The sequence below is a fragment of the Pleurodeles waltl genome, chromosome 1_1, assembly GCF_031143425.1.
Source record: "Pleurodeles waltl isolate 20211129_DDA chromosome 1_1, aPleWal1.hap1.20221129, whole genome shotgun sequence".
Taxonomy (NCBI): Eukaryota; Metazoa; Chordata; class Amphibia; order Caudata; family Salamandridae; genus Pleurodeles; species Pleurodeles waltl.
The window spans coordinates 414,339,704-414,363,548 of record NC_090436.1 but is presented as its reverse complement, the minus strand read 5'-3'; the positions used below and the strand labels follow the sequence as shown (position 1 = coordinate 414,363,548).

Here is a 23,845-nt window from a genome sequence, read left to right as displayed (position 1 = left end):
TGTAAAAACATCGTACAGTTCGATGCAAAGATGTAGCATTTGGGCTTTACTAACTCTTTTAGATTCTCTTCAATGGACAGTGCAGGCACAACGGACTAGATAGTTGCCATTGGTAATTTAATTAGACTGGATGTGAACTAGCGGTTTAGCATTAAGACAATGGCTTTAAATAATTCAGAATTATAGTATCAAGGTGTTGTACAGACCCCTTTTTGTACGGTCACCCCCCCACTTTTTGCTGCTTGATGCTGTTGTTTTAGATCTGAAAGTGCACTGAGACCTGTTAATCAGAACTCAGTACCAGTGCTCTTTCCCTTAAATTGCACTCTGATTTTGTAATCCAACTGGCAAGGATTTCCCCCCCCGTAAGGCCCTAATAAATGGTACTAGTAGTACCCAGGGCAGGGATGGTAAAGGGGACATCAGGGCTGAAGAACTGATTGTGCCACCCTGCTGGACACGAGTAAAAGCAAAGCCTGCAGAGTTGCCATGTCAGCCTGCACGAGCAGCTTGTCAGCTCGAGTTGGACTCTGTCCACACCAAGTGCAGGCAGAGTCCCTTCACTAGCCATAGTACAGGTCAGTCACCCCTAAGGCAGGCTTCATATAGCCCAGGAGGCAGGGTGCTCTGTGTTATGTGTAAGGACATATATGCACAAGCATATATGCCTCTGTGGTAGCATTTAAAACTTAATGCTACTGCAAGTGAACGGCATTCTATAGGATAACCTGGGCTGGCACTCGTCAAACCCCAGATGTCCAACCCCAGAATGATCAGACTGATTTCCCTTGTGTTTGGTGTAAAACGCCATGCTCTTTAACCTTGAGCATGATTCTCGTGCCCAGGATTAGCTAGCATGTACCCTGGTGGCATCCTTAGATGATGCCCACCAAGTTGCCAGCTTTCTATTGCCTTGGCCAAGACAAGAGTCTGTCCTCCTGCTGATTGTGCTAGCACTTCCTCCAGGACATAGACAAAGCACCTGGGCAGAGAGGAAGTCACACTTCCGCCCTCCCAGGATGGCTAGTGATTATAGTGATCAAGAAGGTGAGCCGCAAAGGCTTTCACTGCCCTTGATATGTAATCTCTTGTCCCCCACTCGAGGACAAAACCCTTCCCGCCCTGTCCAGGGTGACAGGCGGGAAAATTAAATATGCAGGAGTCATACAACTCTAGAGGCTTGCCACATCTTTAGGGTGGGCTAAGAGGTCTGTACAGCCAAGGAAAGGTTCTGCCATCTTGTCAAACCCTAAATGAGTGGGTTCTGGGTAGAAAAGTGACATTCTCCCACAGGAAGTCATCACTTCAGGGGCGGACTAGCCGCAGAGAACAGCAGCCCATTGGCCACTGTCTCCCACACCCTTAACACCCCCTAAACTATTATATAAGGGTCTCCCCGCCACCAGACCTTCAGTTCTGACTTTGAATACGAAAAGAGGCACAGAAAAGACGCTGCCACCAACAGGTCTTTGGACTCCACCGCAGTGCAAAAAAAGGGCACTTAAGTGTCCTGAGGAGACCATATACTCAAATTGTGTGTTCGACGTGTGCCCATGGCAAAAGGTCATTGCTCCCAGCAAGAGAGCCTCCAGTGGACACCAGAAACTGAAGCAGATTGCCCTGACTGGTGGAACCAGTCATCTACAACCTGCAGAAGAATTGACGTGCTACGTCACAAGAAGTGCAACCTGACGGCCAGCTGTGGAATCCAAGTCCTGGGACCCCCAAAGGCTTCTACTCTCCGAGGGTCGAGTGTAACTCCATATCCAAGTGTGGTTTTGCAGAGTGCTGCATCTTTGATCAACAGCACTCGGGGTTCCCAGTCTTTTCTAAAGAAAGCAAGGCTACCTCTGCACCCGGACTCCCTGGGCAAGGTAAAAAGGTACTGTCTATAAAAACTTGATCTAGGGACCCTCTCAGACCATAACTCCAGGTGGATTCCACGGAAGTCACCCAAGAAGTGACCGATTGCACACTGTGCTTCCCCCACTGACTTCAATGGTATTCATTTGACAACTAAAAGTGCATCTATTTTTAAAACTTTTAAAAATCCACAACTCCGGTTGTATGCAAGATACAAAGTTTGTTTTAGTGTCTAAATTGTTGGAATTATTTTGAGTCGTGGCAATTACTTATGGTCCATGATGGTGTTGTGAAATGCTTTACACATGTTCCTCTATGTAGCCTGACTGCTCTTTGCACTCTACCAGGACTCAGTTGAGGGTTATTGGTGTGAGCCCGAAATCAACTTCTGGATAATGTGTTATTATTATTATTATTACATGGTAAGACCCACCCCTCCACCCAGTCATATCCCATAATACTGCCACCTTGCTACACAAGGTTATTATTACCTTTATTATTATTAGCCAGCTGGCTATGTGTGTAGTATTAATACTTGTCCTGTCCCTTTCACAAAAGGGAAATACTGGGTGAGGCCATTATTAGAATGCAGCTGATCCCACTGTGTTTTTTTAATGTTTTTTAGAGGTGTCCGTATGCAACCGACATGAAAATGGACTACAACCTTTGACAAAGGTGTAGAGGCCTGATTGTTACATTGAACATTCGTTTCTTGGCACTAAAACTATATAGTATTATTCATGACACAAAACTTGACATTAAATTGTTAGGGATTTTATTAACATTGAATAAAGAATAATTCGAACAAGCACAATTGATCTGTCAAAGTAGAAATTCATTTATTAAATATTTTAAGATGAAGACAGCTGTGTCACATAACCTAATTAGGGAAATTAAGACAAACACTGGCAAAGCTAATAGATCTCACCTTTTGGACCTATTGGTGTTGTCAATGCTGTCTGACGATGCAGTGCCATTTGGATTGGTAAATAAAAAAAACAAAGTAAAGTTGCATGAAAATTCTTTTTTTTGTAGCAACCCTTTAAAAATGAGGAGGTGGGGAAAACAACAGGTAAGTGGATGAAGGGAATCAACAGGTTGATGGGGAGAGGAAAAAAAGTAATAAAACTGGTTGCAGAGGGAGAAGGGGAAAAGCAGTAAACTAGGGCAGCATTACAGAGCACAAGGGGAGAAGCACATGAAAGAGAGGACACTAGGGAGAGAGCAGCACGGAGCACAGTTAGAAGCACACGAAAGAGTGGTGCACAAAGGAGATCAAAATGCGGTGCAAGGGGTTGTATGTTTCGGGGAGAGAGCAACAACACACGGGTGAGAGGTAGAAGATAAATGCACTCATAAGGTGATGAAAGAATAAGAAAAACGTATATACCTAAAAAGAAGCAGTGGAAGAATATAAGTCAGTCATGTAAAAGGATGGTAAACAGGCTAGGCTCCACGGGAGGGAAGTACACCTCCTGCAGCCCCTCCCTTCTCTGTTGCCTATTCATTCCTCAAGGCCCCTTTCCTACAGTCCTACTAGCTCTTTCATACCATCACCACACTTAATCTACTGTCTCTTGACAGCTCTAACCGATTATGCATGACCTGGGGGCTCAACTAAGGATGCTTAAGCGATGTATTACGGTAGACATTTACCTCCACCATTCTCCTATCATCTTTGTGATGGACCTGCCCAAACTGACAACAACTACCCTTTGCCTCACTTACTTTATTACTTCTCTCTTAGTAGTGGATCACTAACTTACACCCTCGAACTAGAATTATTGCTTCATTCCTGCATTGTGCTTTCGACAGTCCAGCTCTCATCTGTGTTAGGTCAAGAATCAGCAGCTCGCCTAGTATGTTTCCTATCTATTTTGAGAATGGTAGTTCATTTTCCAATAATAAAGTTGCTAAAAAACACACTGAGGAGCTCAGGTTAGTTGCACTGTGGTGCTCTTATCAGGTCAAGAACTTACAGTCTGATTTCAATCTGGACGGATGAAATACTCTGTCACAAATGTGACGGATATTCTGTCCGCCATATTACGATCCTCATAGGATGTAATGGGAATTGTAATACGGTAGGCGGTATATCCTCCATGTTTGTGACAGAGTATACCTCTCCACCAAGGTCTAAATTAGTCCCCAAGTATCAGGATGAAGCAAAAACAATTGGTGCTCGAACCAAACTATTCCCCTTTTTGACTGAAGGACCTTCTAATGGATGTTATACTTTGCACCTTACAAATTTGTCAACATTTTGTCGGGTACTTTTTTCTAGTCACTATTTCCTATTTTGTTTTTATTGTATTTGCAAAACACATTATATGAATCCATCAAGCATACAACATTATTTTTTCGTATGTATCCAGGTAAAACATACCTGTGCAGGCTCTGGTTGTTTCTTTTCTAGAATATGAAAAAGTCTCCCACAATGGCCTTCACAAATCTTTGCACCTCTCAAAGGCATTTCTACATTCCGTGGCCAAACTAGTTAAAAATGCAAAAAAACAAGTTGGCCATATATCCCCATCCTGTCGTTCTTTAAACTGCCTAAAGAAGCTTGAATTGCTTGCAAGGTCACATATGACTTTTAAAGGCTTGAACCCCAAATTACAAAACTATCTGATTAATAAACATCCAAATAGCCAGAGTTACCACAACCTTAAGAAAGTGGCCAAGCCCTTGCACTTAAACTCCAAGGTTCAGAAACAAAACCTATTCTCAGATGCTCCTTTTCAGATAACACCAGAAAACTCAGGAATGTGCTTCCAACTCACATCAGACAAGTTCCCCCTCTTCATATGTTCAAACCACTAAGACTGTTTTGGTGGACTGATATCTGCTAATGGTGTCAGTGACATTCAGACCAGAATCTGGGGTCTTGAATAATGTATACCAATCAAAGTACAAAACAATGCCACAACTGTTCATTGGATAACATTCCAGTGTATCCCCTACTCCCAAATGCTTTTCAATGTACATCTGTATGCAGAAGGCTATGCAATCCATAAGCTGTGGAAACAGGGATACTATGATTTCATCCTTAATTATTTTTGTCCACCGTGTCACCTCAGATTAGACCACCGCCATATGCAATTCAGTCTGGGTTCAGCTCCAATAAGAACAGTCCGGCAAAAACTGCCACACCAGGTCCTCTCCGAACCAGAAGCAACCCAATACCAGTTTGAGATTTTCAGTCAGTTGTAGCTTGGTCCCAATAACACAGTGAGCATGGGAACCACATCTGGGCAGTGATTTTGTTACCTTTCTTTTTTCTTGATAAAGCAACAGTGATGGTAGTTAGGGTTTCACAACTCTCCTCCTTCTGTATCTCTGCCTCAGAAACAATTTTGAGGCGTTGGACCTGACTGCTCAAATCTTTCTTCCTTCAAACAATGTCAATGTATAATATCTTGTACCACTATTCTTTGAAACTATACCCAAATATTCAACCCTACATTTCAGTTCTGTAATACTATGTTTAAATATCCAATCAATATGGTAGGTATCTTAATTTATACCTCTTGATTTTTGGTTACTTGTGAATTAAGTTTTGCTTTCTGCTATGTGTTGGTCTTAAACTGTTATGTGAGTAGTTGTATATTTGGGAGTTTGTGCATGCACTGAGGGACAAGTTTGGCTTTTGTAAGTGAGAAAGTGGATTATTAGTTGGAGTGGTTAGTGGGCCTCGCCAAATATTATTGCCACAGAGCAGACACACATTATATAAATCCATCGAGTGTACAACCTAAAGGAAAAACAAGTATAAAGGATTCAGACTGACTGCAATGGTGTGTGGGTGAGAGGGAGCGGCCGGGGTGATCCCAGTAAAACTTTAACCTTCACATTTAGAAAATTTCTGATTCTTTTCCTCATCGACGAGTTTGTTTGGCCGGGTCATCTGCAGCTTGAGTCTGAAGTAGGATTTTATGTAGTTGAGCGGTCCGGTGGGAACTTTGGTTCTCCAAGGGAGTTTGAGGCTGCCTATGAACCAACGTAGCATGGTTGCATATGAGCCTCCGATTCTGTGCCAAAAACATTATCTTTAAGCTTTAGGCTCACAATTTGCATTTCAGATGAGATAAAAAGTACACTCTAGCACCAGCCAAGGGTCCAAAATCTGGGAGGGCACATCTTGGGGTCTAGGACTCAGTCTCCTGGGCTGCACCAGTGGAATCCAGTGCAAAACCAGTGGTAACTGGTCAGCTGGGCACTTTGCAGAAGCAGAGTTTTTTTTAGCTTATGTGTCCCTGAAGTTTAACAGGAGGCTAGACAACTAGCCCTTGGAGTCTACTTAGTGATCCATGGCACAAGTGGGACCAGGCTCAGCCCTTGGGGTCTCTCTCACCACGACATCAACATCAAGAGCAGCTCTTCTCTTCCTGATGTCCTGTCAGCAGTTGCAGTCTTTCTTAGTGAGGCCTTTCTTCCTGAGGTCACCATGCTTTGCAGGTGTAGTCCCTTTTCTCTTCTTTCAGAGTCCACTAGTGTTTGGAGGTTCGTGGCCAGGGGTGCCATTTTTATACCACTTTCGAGTTTGTGGGTGGAGAGGGCTCTCTAACCAATGGGGCTAAAATTCCCACAAGGCATTGCTACGCTCTGTTACATCACTTTATGGGGGACTGGTACCAAGCAATTCCATAGTGCATCTTTCTGTTCAAATCACAGATGTCAGAACCTGCCTTCTTTTTGGTCAGTGCTATTGGCACACCTCTGTGCCCAGAATAATGACCAGCTCCCCATCCAAATCCGGTTTTGTGATTGGTATTTTCTCCCTGAAAGTGATGCCAGCCTGTCTGAGATGTGACTTTCATTTGCCAGTGACAGGAGACTAGCCCTTTGAAGCTTGGCCATCTGTGGGTACAGCATCTGGGCATCCTGTCAGGAGGAGGTCACACCTCTTCCCACCAACAGGTCTTTTGTTCCCCTTTCCTGGAAGCCATTCACACCTCCTCGCAGGGGGGCAGTTGGCTATCTCGGGTGACGACTGCTGTACTGAATCAAGAATGGCTAGAGCAAGAAAGTGGCAACTTTCTAAAGTCACCTGTATATTAAAAGTTTCTATAAATCCAAGTTCAGCAATGTCAGGTTTAATGTAAACAAAAATGATGTCTGGAAGTACATATCTGGAGGTTTTAAATAGAAGTTAGAACTTGCCGGTTGGTCTAGTGTATCCCCATGTTAATGGGGTAATGGGGCTACCAGTCTTGCTGCAGTGAAAATGATAACGGTGAGTTTTTACTGTACGGACAAATAAAGCATAAAAGACACATGTATTTATTAAAACTCCGCACCCTGCTTCATGGGCTTCTATGGTCTGCATGAGGGATGGCCTATAAGTATTGAAAAGAAAGGGCTTAGACTTAGCAACAGGGTCTATCTTGCCAGGTTGGAATGGCAGACCTAGAGTCATGTTTTCACATTGTGACTGCAGTGGTGGCACAATACGTCCTGCAATCCATTAGTCACATTTAACTCAGCTCTGGGTATACTTTGTACCATATACTAGGCACTTCTAGGCAAGTTAATAGTGTGAATCAGGTATTAGTCAATTGCACATACATTTTGAGGGTCCAGGGCACATGCACTGGGACCTGGTCAGAGGGGCACAGTGCACTTCAGAGTCAAAAAATCAGCTGCATCAGTCAAAACAATTGAGGGCTGATCGTGCAAAAATGATGCAATAAAAATGCTTTCCTAATAGCGTAAAAATGAAAGGACTTAAAAAGTGTCCAGGACTAGATGGCAGCTTGTATGTACTAGGTTCACTTAATCTTGCACATAAATGCAAGTATTCAACAGATGTGTTTTTTGGTTTCAGAGGGAATATGTGTGGGAGTGTAGTATGTAGGTACATCCTCTGGGTTGGTACCTCATGAAGTTGGGATGTGATGATGTGCACTGCTTTTAATTATGTTTGCATTTTGTGCATTGAAGGTATTGCTCTACCATTCCATCACAATAAAAAACAAAAACACCTTTGCTGGCATGAGAAACTGGATCAAAGTGTCATGTAAACCATTTCTCTCAATTCCTCTTATAGAGCGCATTTACTGTCAAAACAAAGGACCTCTACATATAGTTTGGAACATACTTTATCCTCCTCTCATGGTTTGTTCATTTAGTATCCCTATGCTCAAAAACCAAACTACAAATGTTATTTTGAATCATACTTACAGAAAGTCATTGTGACACTCATTTGGCGCAGGCAGGTACATGGTAATAGCATCCAGCAAAGGCTGCACTCCTTTATTCTTCAATGCACTTCCGCATAATACTGGCACTGCCTTCTGAGCCAAGGTGACCCTACGCAATGCAGACTGGAACTGCACAAAAGGAAAAAAAACTAAAACTGCGTTCAATTGTGTAGTAAACACAACAGATACAAGTTGAGAAAATAAAGACTAATTCAGGAGAATAGTTTATTGCTTCTATCTAGGAAGCACAGATAGGATTATTCAGTCTGACTACACTTATGAATGCAGATGAAGTAATATCCTCAAGATCCCCTGTATAGGACGAAATGAGTAAATTTGTTACTGATTGCAACCGTGATTTCTTCAGTCATGGAAAAGAAGCTTTGCTTGAAGAAATACCTATATCCAACACTATAGTAAAAACATCATACCAATGTATTGGGGCTTGAAGATAGAAACAGGTTTATCCTGTACAAATGGGATGATAGCATACAAATGTTTGGGTGCAGCAGGGGTTGGTGTATGCCTAATGCAGTCAACCGTATATGTGTGTTTGGGTGCAGGGTGGTAGTGTATGCCTTATGTGGCCGACCGCACCTGTGACTAGGTTAAATATGCTAAATCATGACAGCATGCTACTGGCTACTAATTGAATTGGCTATGATGAATTACAGTATGTTGCAAAAGGATGTGCAATCTTTAGTCAAAGAAAGTGTGTTGGATTCTTGCCAAGGTAAAAGTAACGGAAAAGATGATTAGAAATACCTGCAAAAGACATTAAAACACGATTACCCATAAATAAAAATGCCAAATTAGTATTCACAAACTAACATCTAGCAGACAGAAGCATCTGTGTGTAGTCACATATAAATCAGACTTAGATAGAAAATTTACTGAATGTATACATCAATATTAAAATAAGCATGGACTAAAATAATTCATTTATGACTGTCTCAATTGAAAGCCACATTTAATGCTTATGGAACAACGCAGACTTTAGAAAACTGGAGAACCAAACCGCCTACATCAGTACTCATACTCTTCTCCAATACAATGGCAATCAGTACACATAGTCCCTACCACAGTGCTTGAAAAGTTTATCACTGCAATGTACCCTTAAACCTATACTTTATGCTCAAATATGCCTTGGCCTGGTAGTCTTAGGGCTCAGTCTTCATTCCGAGAGGGCCACTTGACAATAACCAGTACACTTGGATGACACAGGTTTCATTTGTAGGCTCTAAATAGTATTTTCTCATATGTATATTAGAGTTATCTAAAGTAACTATAACTCGTGCCCTAAGGTAACTATAACTCGCGCCACCGCCATGCACAATTTTTTTGTCAAAAATGTTACTGCAAATATGACACTGATAATATCACGGATGTTATTAAAGATGTAATGAATGCTGTAATTTGTTGGGTACGTTGCAGTGCATGGCGAGGGCGCGAGGTATAGTTACCTTAGGGCACGGGTTACTCTAACTATAACAGGTGAATTTCTATGGTTTTGTATGTTTAAAATGTAAGCCTAACTATAACGTCCCAGTAACCTTTGTTTTTTTTCAGTAAATTTCAACGAGTGCATGTGTATGAATGTGTATTTTGTATTTTACAGGGTTCACGATGGAGCTGCAATGTTACACGGGGGCCGCGTAGGGGGACGCGACAGAGTCGAGACTCCACAATAGTGGAAAAAAAAAAAAAGAGTTCTGAACCATTTTTAAATCATAAGGGGTCCCTCACACAATCATTGGTGAACCTCACGGGGTCAGAGTACCTCTACCATGACACCTTTTATTATTTACAGCTCCTTTTTCCATCCCCCTGGGCCGTGCACCCATCAATAAGCTGGCGGCTGCAACTTTCCCCACAGGTTGCGACCAGCCAATTACATTGCTTCCTTCCGTCACGCATAGCCACAACGCACTAGCTAATATATATATATATATTTTAATACAAATTAATTTATTTTTGCTACTACTTTTAAGAGCAGAAAAAGACGTCGCACCCAACGTGTCAGCTTCTTAAAGCAAAAAAGGCTTTATTACAACATAAACTCAGCAAACATTTCTTGATAGCTGAACTCAGCAAGCATTTCTTAATGGCAACGCGTTTCGACACTAACGTGTCTTCATCATAGCCAAATTGAACAAACAGTACCCATTTCCTCTTGGCTTCTTATACTACCCATGCATAAACATAGAAAAAATACTTTCATCACTAAATAACAATTCTTGGTTCCACAATATACTTTTTGATATCCTGCTCACACATTTCACATTATTTCATTCACTATTATATTTTATAATGCTAACTACTCATAAACAAAAACTGAAAAAAAGAGAAAAAAAGAAAAAAGAGAGAGAGGACAAAAGGAAGGAAGAAAAACAATTAATATATATGTAACCTCTGACAAGTATTCAATTCACATTACAAAATCTCAAAATAACCAGATGGTCAAAAAACCTTCCCGTACTGATCATACCTATAATGATAATAAATAATTCATGAAACCATAAACTTAAAAATAAATATAAGAAATCTTTACGCATCCATCTATAAATTCCTATACATCAAAAATCTGTAGGAACACTTAATAAAGAAACAACCACCATTCCACCTAATGTGCCCCCTTACATTATTACATTAGTCCTACATGAACATGATGCTCCTCATCCTCGTTCAGTTCCCCCGGTGTCTTGGTCCCTAGGAGTATAATGTATTCTGATTCCCTTACCCTCAAATTCCTTTCCCTATCTCCTCCCTGAATATTTCTCTCAATTCTATCAATACCAAAAAAAATTTAAACTGTTAGGATCACGGTATTCATTTTTGACCAGTGTCTAGCAACTGGATATGACACATCATAATTTTTAATAGTTCTGTAATGTTCCAAGATCATCTTTTTCACTGGACCAATTGCACTGCCAACATACTGCAACCCACAGGGGCATTGTAAAACATACATACAATAATATGACACTCAGGAAATAGCTTTATTAATCTTCCTAATTTCACCCAAGGCCGTTTTATACACCTTAATATTCTTACTATTACTACATGCTTTGCATCTGCCACATTTATAAAAACCCTTCTGTTGACCAAACCAGCCAATTGGTGAATGAGTTTGTGTGTTCAAATAACTGTGGACCAAAATATCACATAAGGATTTTGCCTTGCAATATGTAAACTGTGGCTGTGAAGCCAGCACCTTCCCCATTACAGGATCATTTTTGCATAAATGCCAATGCTTCATTATTGCTTTCCTGATTACCGGACTCGCATTGTTATAAGTAGTTATCATTCTCGTCTCTGAGATTATCTTCTCCTGATTATAAATTTTCATCAACAAGGTTTCCCTCTTGATTTTAGTTACCTTCTCACTGGTTATAAGTAACACCCGATGTGGGTAACCCCTAGCTCGCAATCTTTTTATCATCCTACTCTCCTCTTCCTTATAAGACTCTAGGGTACTACAATTCCTTCTCGCCCTAAGTAACTCACAATATGGGATATTCCACTTCAGATTAGTAGGGTGATGACTGCTCGCATGCAGGATACTATTGCCAGCTGTATCCTTGCGGTATAACCTCATCTGTAGTATATTTTCCTGCACTTCCAACAATATATCCAAAATTCAATTTTTGTTGGATGTATCTTCCTGGTAAATCTCAAATTCAAATTATTAGCAGAAATATGATCTAGAAATTCCTCCAAGTCTCGTTGTGTTCCCTCCCAGATCATAAAAAGATCATCAATATACCTCGTCTACATTAGGACATGTCTGGTCCATCTCTCATTCCCTTCTATCCATACCTGAATATCTGAGTGGCCTCCCACCACCCCATAAAGACTCCAGCATAACTTGGGTCATTCAGGCATGTAAGTATTTTTCCCGTGATAGGCCGTTGAGCAGATATGATCATTCAATGATGATGTTACTAGACATGATGGATTTTTGTTTGAACAATAATTTTTTCCTTTTTAGGGATACCTGGTATCGTCAACTGGTTGGGACAGCGATGGGGAGTTGCGTTGCCCCAAGTTATGCTGGATTCTTTATGAGGTGGTGGGGGGCCACTCAGGTATGGATAGAAAGGAATAAGGATGGACCAGACATGTCCTAATGTGGACAAGGTATATTGATGATCTTTTTATGATCTGGGAGGGAACGCAACAAGACTTGGAGGAATTCCTAGATCATATTTCTGCTAATAATTTGAATTTGAGATTTACCAGGAAGATAAATCCAACAAAAATGGAATTTTTGGATGTATTGTTGGAAGTGCAGGATAATATAATACAGACGAGGTTATACCGCAAGGATACAGCTGGAAATAGTATCCTGCAAGCAAGCAGTCATCACCCTACTAATCTGAAGTGGAATATTGCATATTGTGAGTTACTTAGGGCGAGAAGGAATTGTAGTACCCTAGAGTCTTATAAGGAAGAGGAGAGTAGGATGATAAAAAGATTGCGAGCTAGAGGTTACCCATATCGGGTGTTAGGTATAGCCAGTGAGAAGGTAACTAAACTCAAGAGGGAAACCTTGTTGATGAAAACTTATAATCAGGAGAAGATAATCCCAGAGACGAGAATGATAACTACTTATAACAATGCGAGTCCGGTAATCAGGAAAGCAATAATGAAGCAGTGGTATTTAGTAAAAAATGATCCTGTAACGGGGAAGGTGCTAGCTTCTCATCCACAGTTTACTTATCGCAAGGCAAAATCCTTACGTGATATTTTGGTCCACAGTTATTTGAACACACAGACTCAATCACCAATTGGCTGGTTTGGTCAACAGAAGGGTTTTTATAAATGTGGCAGATGCAAAGCATGAAGTAATAGTAAGAATGTTAAGGTGTATAAAACGGCCTTGGGTGAAATTAGGAAGATTAATAAAGCTATTTCCTGTGTGTCAGATTATTGTATATATGTTTTACAATGCCCCTGTGGGTTGTAGTATGTTGGCAGTACAATTGGTCCAGTGAAAAAGAGGATCTTGGAACATTACAGAGCTATTAAAAATTATGATGTGTCATATCCCGTTGCTAGACACTGGTCAAAAATGCATAACCGTGATCCTAACAGTTTACAATTTTTTGGTATTGATAGAATTGAGAGAAATATTCGGGGAGGAGATAGGGAAAGGAATTTGAGGGTAAGGGAATCAGAATACATTATACTCCTAGGGACCAAGACACCGGGGGGACTGAATGAGGATGAGGAGCTTCATGTTCATGTAGGACTAATGTAATAATGTAAGGGGGCACATTAGGTGGAATGGTGGTTGTTTCTTTATTAGGTATTCCTACAGATTTTTGATGTATAGGAATTTATAGATGGATGCGTAAAGATTTCTTATATTTATTTTTATGTTTATGGTTTCATGAATTATTTATTATCATTATAGGTATGATCGGTACGGGAAGGTTTTTTGACCATCTGGTTATTTTGAGATTTTGTAATGTGAATTGAATACTTGTCAGAGGTTACATATATATTAATTGTTTTTCTTCCTTCCTTTTGTCCCCTCTCTCTTTTTTTCTTTTTTTCTCTTTTTTTCAGTTTTTGTTTATGAGTAGTTAGCATTATGAAATATAATAGTGAATGAAATAATGTGAAATGTGTGAGCAGGATATCAAAAAGTATATTGTGGAACCAAGAATTGTTATTTAGTGATGAAAGTATTTTTTCTATGGTTATGCATGGGTAGTATAAGAAGCCAAGAGGAAATGGGCACTGTTTTTTCAGTTTGGCTGTGATGAAGACACGTTAGTGTCGAAACGCGCTGCCATTAAGAAATGCTTGCTGAGTTCAGCTATCAAGAAACGTTTGCTGAGTTTATGTTGTAATAAAGCCTTTTTTGCTTTAAGAAGCGGACACGTTGGGTGCGAAGTCTTTTTCTGCTCTTAAAAGTAGTAGCAGAAATAAATTCATTTAAATAAACAGTTGCCACAACCGTTGTCTGCACCAACCTCGATTGGTGGAAGTAGCCGGTATACTTGTGGGACTATTATTTATAAATATCTATATAGATATATATATATCTATCTATATAGATATATATATATATATGTATATATATATATCTATATAGATAGATATATATATATAGATAGATATAGATAGATATGCATTTTGCCATTAAACTGGAAAAGCTGGAAATTTGCGAGTTATGTCAAGTGCTTTGAGTTTTTTCATGCAATGCATTTGGCAGATGGAGGGCTTGAATATTTATTTTTTTGTCATCTTGGTACTGATATGCACAAAAACAATGTATGCCATGATATGTGCCAGCATAACAAGAAACTCGCTTTGCTGTTGTCGATTCCACCCAACATGACCTCCCCATCAACCCGAGCCAGAAGTATGCAGTCAAGCAGGCCCTGCAACCCACGCCTGAAGCAACTGATTGACTGATCATAGGTAAGGTGACATGTAGCCCATAGACAAACATGCAAAACAGGAAAGACCCAGATCGATTCCACAGATAGGCAGCAACACCAAAAAGGAACACACAGTCAATCACATACACACACACACACACACACACACACACACACACACACAGTGATCACGCACGCCCCATGCCGGACATCTACAATATGCCTTCCCTTGGGTGTGAAATAGGGCACCGCTATGAACGCTGGGTGAGACAGATGGGACGCATGACCATGAGTGTGATATAGGGTTCCGCCTGGATCACTAAGCAAGACACAGATGTCTCACCCATGACCCTGGTTGTGATATAGGGTTCCGCTTCGTAGGCCTCAGTACTTAGTACTCAGGACCGCTGGGCATGACACAGATAGTACATAGGCTCTGGGTGTGATATAAAGCCAACACCTCAATGTTATGTTTTAGTCTAAAGGGGTTTCTCAGCCCTACTGGTCTCTTAAACACTGGTGGTGTCTGAAAGAAGTGAGAGAATGTATTCCCTTGGTACACAGATGGTATACTAAGCCCCTAGGCGTGAAACAGTGTGCAATTCAAACATCAGGGAAAATATGAACCTTGGAAAATGGGTGTAGCTTGTGCTCGGCTAAGGAGGGCCTGTAGTTGTTGAGTTCTTCATTTTTCTGCAGGTAAAGAGTTGACATCTTTGTCCCTGACCTGATATTAATAAACTATCGGGCTCACTTGGTCTCGTGGACCGTACAGAGCCTACCCACAGCATATGGCAGCATGCACTAGGAGTGGGCTAAGGTTTTTTTTCCACGTATAATAATTTTTTCATCTGTTATTTTTTTCTCTCCTTTCTCTTCACTACCATTGTGGTTTTCAATCGATGCATTTTTTTAGAGCTGATAAACTGATGCAACTATATTTCATGGTGAAATGCTATGTCTCGTTAAATGTTTTATGTGCATATAAGGAAGCCACTATCTTTCTATCACAGAGATTTATTCCATGCCTGATAATTCGCTGCTAAAATGGTTTACAACATGTAAGTTTACCATTGCACTTTCTTGGTTGTGATTCTTCATATGTGTTGTTTTATGTATTGTGAAAAGTCTATTTGATGCACCTCTGTCTAAAGTTGAGCTCATACCTAGTAGTAACTGCTGGCCTAATCCCATATACAATTTTCCCCACACTTAAAATAAGTTTTAGGATCTTTTGAAACTCGAAGAAGATAGAACTGTACCAGAACCCTAAAAACATTCCCAACTTACCATGGACTCACTGTTAGGCCACATGCAAACTAGATTCCACATGCAGGCAAAAAAGCTACATAAACAACTGCTGTGAATGGCACACAAATATTAAGGCATACGTATTCCCCTGGCTTTGGGGGAGGGGGGTAGAACCTTCAACACCAACACAATAGAACTCACAAGAACACATATTCAGACAAAATTTGTAGGGTGAAAAAAGGCTAAAAGAGAAGAACTGTTAGAACTATGGGCCATCTTCAAGGCGGCCTTGACCTACAAACACCAAGAATCCACAAACAAAGTTTCCACATTTCCTCCATCATATGTAGGTACAGAGGTGCTCTCTCCGATGCCTGCCATCCTGCCCGTTCTTGCTCTAGGTTACACCAATCCACCAATTGTGGGGCATGGAGGGCCTTCCGCCAGACAGCGATCTAGGGCTGGTGGGAAGCTCTGTCGTTCAAACCCCAGCAGCGCAGAGAGCATACATTCCAACCGGTCCGAAGGAGCACTCTCAGGTGACTATGAGGTTCATAGCAGTCCTAGATAGTGACACCACCAGTGAAGAGGAGGAAAACGTTCCCATCCTTCCAGGGTCTGATGTCGGAGAGGGAGCCAAAGGGTACACTCTCCTAAAGTATGCTCAGGCAGCTGAAGAGATGACAGAGAGTGGTACATTCTCACCAAGGAGAAGCGCGCGCAGCACCAAACGAAGGAGGCAGCCCAGGTGGGAGTTAGAAGAAATGCGCGAGTTGAGGAGAAAGAGAGAGAGAGAGCTCTCGCCTGGGAAGCACAAAGGGAGGAGAGAGCAGCACGCACTCCTCTGGGGGAGAGTGAAGCTAGGCCTCCGGCTCCACACCATACTGTCAGCGTAGGAGAGGTGTCAACCAAGAAATAGGAGACAGAAGTAGCTTGGATCAAACCCAATTAAGGCAAAGGAGAAGCGAAATGGGACCTTTTTGCACGCACAAGGAGAGCAGGGACAATGATGTCCACTGCTCCCTCGAAACGTCCTGGTCAGACAGACCCACCCCTAGAGAAATAGTTTCCAGAGAAAAAGGCAAGGTCTTTGCGTGACCATTTTGCCACACACTGGCCCTCTGGACCAAAAAGGAGTAAGATAAACTCTGCTCGGAGGAGGGATCATTCGAACAAGAGGACATGGCTGTCATGGAAGACTGCATCTGGCATGGAGGGGGAGATCCCAAATGGAACTTCCCCTACATGCAGGAATGCCTGAGAAGATGGTAGTGCTACGTTGAGGAAAAACCAGCAGAGTCACTTCGAGTCAAAATTTCACCAGTGTTACGGAAAGGCACATTGGGGACCATCTATGTTCCATGGGCTCAAATGGACAAAAAAGGGCTCAGGACCACAATTAGCCCCACTGTTGGACAGAGCTGGAAAATGGATCTTGTGTTTTGAGAAAAACACTGAGGAATAAACCTGGCCATAGGTGATGTCAAGAGTCTGGTCAGAAGCATTGTTGGAGGGCAGACCAATACAGTGTTTTCCAGAGCCCGCATCTCAAACGTCATGCTGATTTAACACCAAGCAAGAAGGGCCACCTTCAATTCATTCAGACACCAGATATGAATGTCCCTGAGGAAAATGTACCCTGACTGCCCAGGTGTAGGAGGAATGATGGCAGAGAGTTTGAAGCCTGGGAAAACCATGACTGACTTCCTAGACAGAATGAGGGAATGATGGGGACAGGAGACAGGACACCCGACATGGGCCCCCAAGCTGCATTCTTTAACAACATCGTCAAAAAGGGAGGGCCCACCGAAATGCAGAGTGGACTGGATAGCCTACTAGGATTAGACACCAAACTGTGACAGGACATCCAGGCCCACATTTTACGCTACTATAGTAAAAAAACAGGAAAAGGACAGAAAAAAGCAGGAGTAAATCCAGAGAGATGCCGCAAAACTGGTCCAATACAAACTGAAAAAGACCGTCCTCGAGGGGACTGTGTTGACTGTGAGTGTGCAAATGGCACCAGTCTTGAAGGGAGCTCTGCCTCAGAACCCTACAGAGTCTCCACCCAGTCCTAACAGCAGAGGTTAGGGAGGCTGGCAACCGCCAGACCTCATAGAGTGCTACTACTGCCACAGCATGCCACTTAAAGGCGTATCATAAACAGAGCGGAATAAGCCTAGTCCTGTCCCTGCAAAAACCCCATCTGCAAAACGAAGCCCAAGTCAACCCAAATGCAACCTGCATTCTGCAGACAGGGCACTCCTCCCAGCAAGGGTCGAGCTCTCAGCTACAGCAGGGATGAATGCCTGTCCGGGAATGCAATACCTTTGCACAATTACAAAACACAAATATGCAGTAAGTCAAACTCCCAATGTGTTTACATTCAACTCATACCCAGTCCAAAACTAATTTCTACAGTAAAGATTAGTGACACAACATAAGGAGAACTCATGCCTTTAATTGCATTCAGGAAAACTCAAGGATGCTGTATGTTTCTTTCCGATCTGGAATCCACACTAGAATCTGCAATTCTGGTGCTTGCAGGGGCCTATACTCCCCTCTGGTCTCACAGGGCGGCGTTGGCTTGCCATGCCCCAGGGGGAGGGCAGTCTGATGAGGGGAGCATGGTGACCCCCAACCAGAACACAAAAGCCAACACCCAGGTACCCACATTGAAGTCCAAATAGGGTGGGCTCCAAGTCAAAAGACCCCATTGTTTAACAACAGGCCTCCAGTTAATGGAGGCACCCCTTCATTTCCAAAACAATGCTATGTTCCAGTGTCGGGAGCCAGGTTTTTTGCCCTTTTGGGATGATAATGTCCCTACAAAATTGTGAAGTCTATACACAAGTCCGACAAATTCTGTAGTACACACAAGAAGACAGCGGGGACATTCAATCAGCATACCAGTTCATTACCCATATCGGGCAAATCTTGATGAGTCCCGGTCTGGTGCCTGACTCCCATTGTAGCAAATGCTCAGCCTCAACCTCCCCTCAAAAGGCTTTCAAATGTTCAGAAGTCTGCTTGTCGGATCATGTCCCTTCAAAAACAGTGAGAGTAGTGTGTTCCTGGTCACAGCCCCAGGGCGGCAGGCCTACAACATCTCAGATCCGGGAAGAGAGGGGGGGGTGCCGTGAGGAGAAATGACACTGTAAGTGACCATCACAATTTACTAGACTGTTTTTATGGACATGTCATTGCTGCCAATTCTCATTTCTGTGATGTTTTTGTATTATTTCCTACAAATTGGATGTCCTGCTGTAAAAAAGCAGTCCTCAAATTAGGTAAAGTTCAAACAGGTGGCGAAATGGTAGTAGACACAACAGAAACACGTCAAACCTCCAATAATGTGACTGTCATGAAATATGGGTGGATAAAGTAGTTGAAATTCAACTACAGCGGGGAATGTTGATTTGCACAAAAACAATGTAAATGTATGCCATGATATGTGCCAGCATAACAACAAACTTGCTTTGCTACTGCTGACTCCACTCAACATGACCTCCCCGTCAATCCCGAGCCAGAAGTACATGGTCAAGCAGGCCCTGTGACCCAGGTCTGAAGCAAGTGATTGACAGATGCATATCTAAGTAAGGAATGACTCATTGATTAGCTGATCAGAAGGACCTAATGGTACATTGGGACAAGAATGTGGTTCATGAACTCAGACCAAGAGAAAAAGCAGATGTTAATCAAATTGTAGTAGAAATCACAGGTGGGGTGACACGTAGCCTATAGACAAATGCACTAAACAAGAAAGACCCAGATCGATTCCCCCTGATAGGCAGCAACACCACAAAGGTCCTAGAAAATTGGCCCCCAATAAAACACATTTGGCCAGAGGGGTACATGATCTCAAAACACTATAATGCTAGATGCCATCTGAGGTTAGGAACACATAATCAATCAGAATACAGCACATACACCACAAGCAGTGATCATGCACTCTCCATGCTGGACATCTGAACATGTTACTGAATGGCCCAAACTATGTCCACATATGGTCAAGACCCACCTGCCCACTTTATCAGATGGTCCGATTTATGGTCTTGTGACTAGGCCTGGATTCCTTTTTTCAAAGAATGCATTCAATTGTTTTATTGCACCCCAAGACAATGTATGAAAAGATGCTCAAAACTCTCAGAGACAGTAATCGGACCCAGACTCTGTGCTGCACTCTCCTGGCCGCTGCATTTAATTTAACAGACTGTCCCTACTTTGCGTAACGTCTCCTGTCTTTCATTTATGTAGGTAAACCTGCATTAGAGCAACATTGGCGTTCACAAATGTGTCCAAACTTGCAGGTCTTGGCTGCTGAAAAAAATATACAGACAAAAGAGGGGTAGGGTTGGACAGATGCACATGGACCTACAAATGAAAAATCAAATTAAGTGGATGAAAAATTCTGACAATATTGAGAGCACACTGCCACTATTTTGATTACGGAAACACACATTTACCCGAATAGTGAATTTTAGTGAAAGCACAAATTTAATATATATGAAAAAATAAAAGTTACAAGGCTTCGGACCAGATGTAGAATACATGGGCGGTTGGGTGCTGGGGGTGGCCAAAACTAAAATTTGTTCCTAAAAAGGACTTCTCATGATCTCATACATGATGTGTCAGATGTCGCCAGAAATAACATCTATGATGAGTGCATGTCACTACAGCACCAGCAGCTAACTATACCTATGTATGCGTACATTATGTTTATTATAAAGCTATAATGGGTTATTTTAAGATTTAGGGTTTTTTGCCCCTTATGCCATGAATATACATTTATGTGTCCAGACCAGTTTCTCAGAAAGAATTTCAAGGGAAAAAATAAAATAAAAAATGCACTCATGAAAGAGTGTGTACTATTTATTCAAATATTGAATAAACATCAACTCATACTCAGAACACTCACCAGAGTGTGAGAATTGGTATTTATTGAAATAATGGATATTCAATATTATTCAAATATTATATATTCAGTATTTCAATAAACACCAATTCACACAGTCTAGTGAATTGTTTTTGGGAATCTTACTAGGAAACTGGTATGGATTGATATCATGTTGGGTCCTGTGACCAGTCACACACCATAAAATAAAAGGAAGGTTGAGCAACATTTCAGAACTGTAGTCCAGTCAACTCTCATACAAATATGTGTATAAATTCAGTTTTTTTATTGGGTTAAACCTCTCAAACGCAATTATTTGTTAACTATTTATTTTTTAATATTGTTTTACCTGTATGGGAGTACACTGCCACAAACCTCCCTCTATCTTTTATAGGGGTGGGCTTCTCAACTCCTCGTGTGGTGTTCTCTAAAATACCATATACTGTTAAGTGGACTTTTGGAAATGATTCTATTCAGAAAGATATAGTTCTGTTCAAGCTGGAGGTTAACAAGGAATGGCTTGAAAGCAAGTGGTGGCTGAGGTCAAGTGTACTAGGCTTGAATAATCTCCTTGAACAACGATTGGATTAATCTACTTCATTACACAGGTGAAGAGCAGAAGAACCTGAATTTTAACTACAACCCACCCAGCAGACTATAAATTATTATTCATCTGCAATTTTCCTTGTATCTTGGAACAAAGGAAAATAAAGGAGAAGGAGTGGAGTTTCTATCACTCAGAAGGGAAATTGAAGCAAAGAGTAAACTTACCTCAGAAGGTGCTGTGATGGTTTATCCTTCTTGTCTATGAACAAACACTACATAAAGAAGTGATTCATAATGGCTTCATGAGGAAGAACTGACAACTGAGAAGAGTGTTGGTGTAGAACTGAAATTGTAGTCATTGACACAGGCTGGTTACTTTTGAAAATTCAGCTGTTCGCATATATGAGACATTAGGTCGTCTTTCAAATTACTCATTGTTTCTTCAATGTGACCTTGTGAATCCTCCATGACACGCTTAAGAATCTTATGTGACATTAACAGTGGCAAAGAAAGCAGCAGCTCTGAGGTGCAGTAAGCATTGCGACTAATGGGGAAGCGGGATGAAATTATGTTATTGGTGCAACTGTGCCAAAGTAATTGTGCATACCCAAAGACGGGCTACCATCTTGAATTGGGATCAGGTGATTCAAAGCAGCAGGAGCTCGCAAAGCAGTGCAAGCGTTTTGATGTCACTGCAATATTGTACTATGCACTATTCAATTCTTTAGAGCACTGAGCTTGTGAAGGTCTTTTACTCAATTAACTATATATACTGATTTATGGTATATTATAGAATCCAAGAAATTTAATATATCTCCGTGTTCTCCTGACGAGTGGAAATTATCTTTATACCTTAAAAGTATATCTCTGTGCAAGTATTAACTAACCGATTTCGAGTCAGGAAGGATTAACATCTCAGGTATCAGGTTGGATACTTGTGTATAATTTATTTCTATTACGTTTTTAGAGAGGATTACTTCAAAAATGCAGTATGTTAATGCTCTTCCGTTTTTCTTATCGAACCTTGGAGAACCATTCTTACAATGGGAAAAATGGATTTGCTCATTATGATAGGGTGTGTAGTACTTAAAGGAGTTCTGAACGAGTTCTATAGCAATGTATTCATGGGGCAAGTATATGAACATCTTCCACAATTGGCAACTGAAGATGCTCTTGGGTTGAATGAATATGAAATTTGTTTAAAAGAAATTAGACTTATGTTTCCTTTAATTTTGGAAAGGAACAATTTTGGGAAAGGAATGCACAGAGTTAGCAAAACAGTTAATGTTTAACAGATTTGTGAAAACTTGTGTCTTCCTGCAACTTTGGTACAAGCTATGAAGAATGTTTGAGAAATCAATTTACGTTAGGATGTAATATAGTGAAAGACAGAAAATGCCTGTAACCGGAGAATCTTTCATTGTATGATGTGATAACTACTGCCAAGTCATATGAACAGAACACAGCGTAGACTATGTGGAAGAAAGAAGAAAAAAAAAGTATTTATAATACCAAAACATTTATTGACAAAGTACATGTAGTAAGAGTGAAGAGGCTGCATTAAAACTTGATACACACCAACAACTTTCAAAGAAGTTGTCATAAGTGTAGAGCATAATGACACGTGGCAAGTAGTAAAGACTGTGTGGGACTGAAAGCAATTTATACAGTATGTGTTATGAAAGGAGAGTGTACAAGATGGTATAGGCCTGTAAGTCTGAGAAAGAAGGTACGAGAGGCGAGTTGTGATGAAGAGAAATTGTGTGACAAAATAGTTTTGCAGGACATTAGCAATAATATGATTGATCCAACTGAGAAGGCACTAAGTGAAAATGTCCCCATAGAAACGTTGTTTGAATCAGGTGCCAAAATTGCATAAATACCCATGTATATTTCTGAAAAAGAGGAAAGATGAACTTGTACAAGCAGTATATACGTCCTAAAGGTTATGCCGGTGAGCCCATTAAATTGTTAGGGTATTTTGCGGGTAGGATATTTCATGTGATGCATTAAATATGAAGGAACTCATGCCACTGGAAAAATGTATATCTAAATAGGGAATGACTCATTGATTAGCTGGTTTTATCAGAAGGACCTAATGGTATATTGAGACAAGAATGTGGTTCAAGAACTCAGACCGAGAGAAAAAGCAGATGTTAATCAAATTGCAGTAGAAAGAGTTCACCAAAGTGTTTCAGGAAAGTTTGGGTAATCATAGAGGGTAGGTTCACAAGATGGAGAAAGGCTCAGAGTCCACTCTAGAGAAAGTTAAGACAGTTAAGATTGTGGTGAGAGAAGTACAGGCCAATGAACTTGGAAAGCTGAAAAGTAGTGGAGGTGGAAGTGACAGAATGGTTGACACCTGTCATAGTGGCACACAAAGCTAACGGTGAAACCAGATTCTGTGTGAACATGCAGCAACTCAATAAGTATTTTGTGGTAGATTTCTATCCTCTGCAGAATATAACTGAAATGTTGTCAATCAATGGAGTCATATTTTTTCTCTTGCTTCAGCCTACCACCAACTGAAGCTGCATCATGAATCACACAAATTAACTTAATTCATTATGCTTTTTGGAACATTCACATTTATGATAATACTATTTGAGCTAATATCTGCAGCTCCGGTTATTCAAAGTGGCATCGAAAATATGGTGAAGGGAATATCTGGGTAAAGCTTTATCAGGATGATG

General features: G+C 41.1%; 1 protein-coding gene across 2 annotated transcripts in view; it reads right to left on the bottom strand.

Annotated features, from left to right (window-relative positions):
- The window catches only part of GFM2 (GTP dependent ribosome recycling factor mitochondrial 2), a 261,831-nt gene that overhangs the window by 122,702 nt on the left and 115,284 nt on the right, over nt 1–23,845 (bottom strand). For both annotated transcript variants that reach the window (XM_069223861.1, XM_069223870.1), the window contains exon 12: nt 8,047–8,195. In XM_069223861.1, the coding sequence (XP_069079962.1) occupies nt 8,047–8,195 (149 nt within the window). The remainder of the gene's footprint in view (nt 1–8,046; nt 8,196–23,845) is intronic.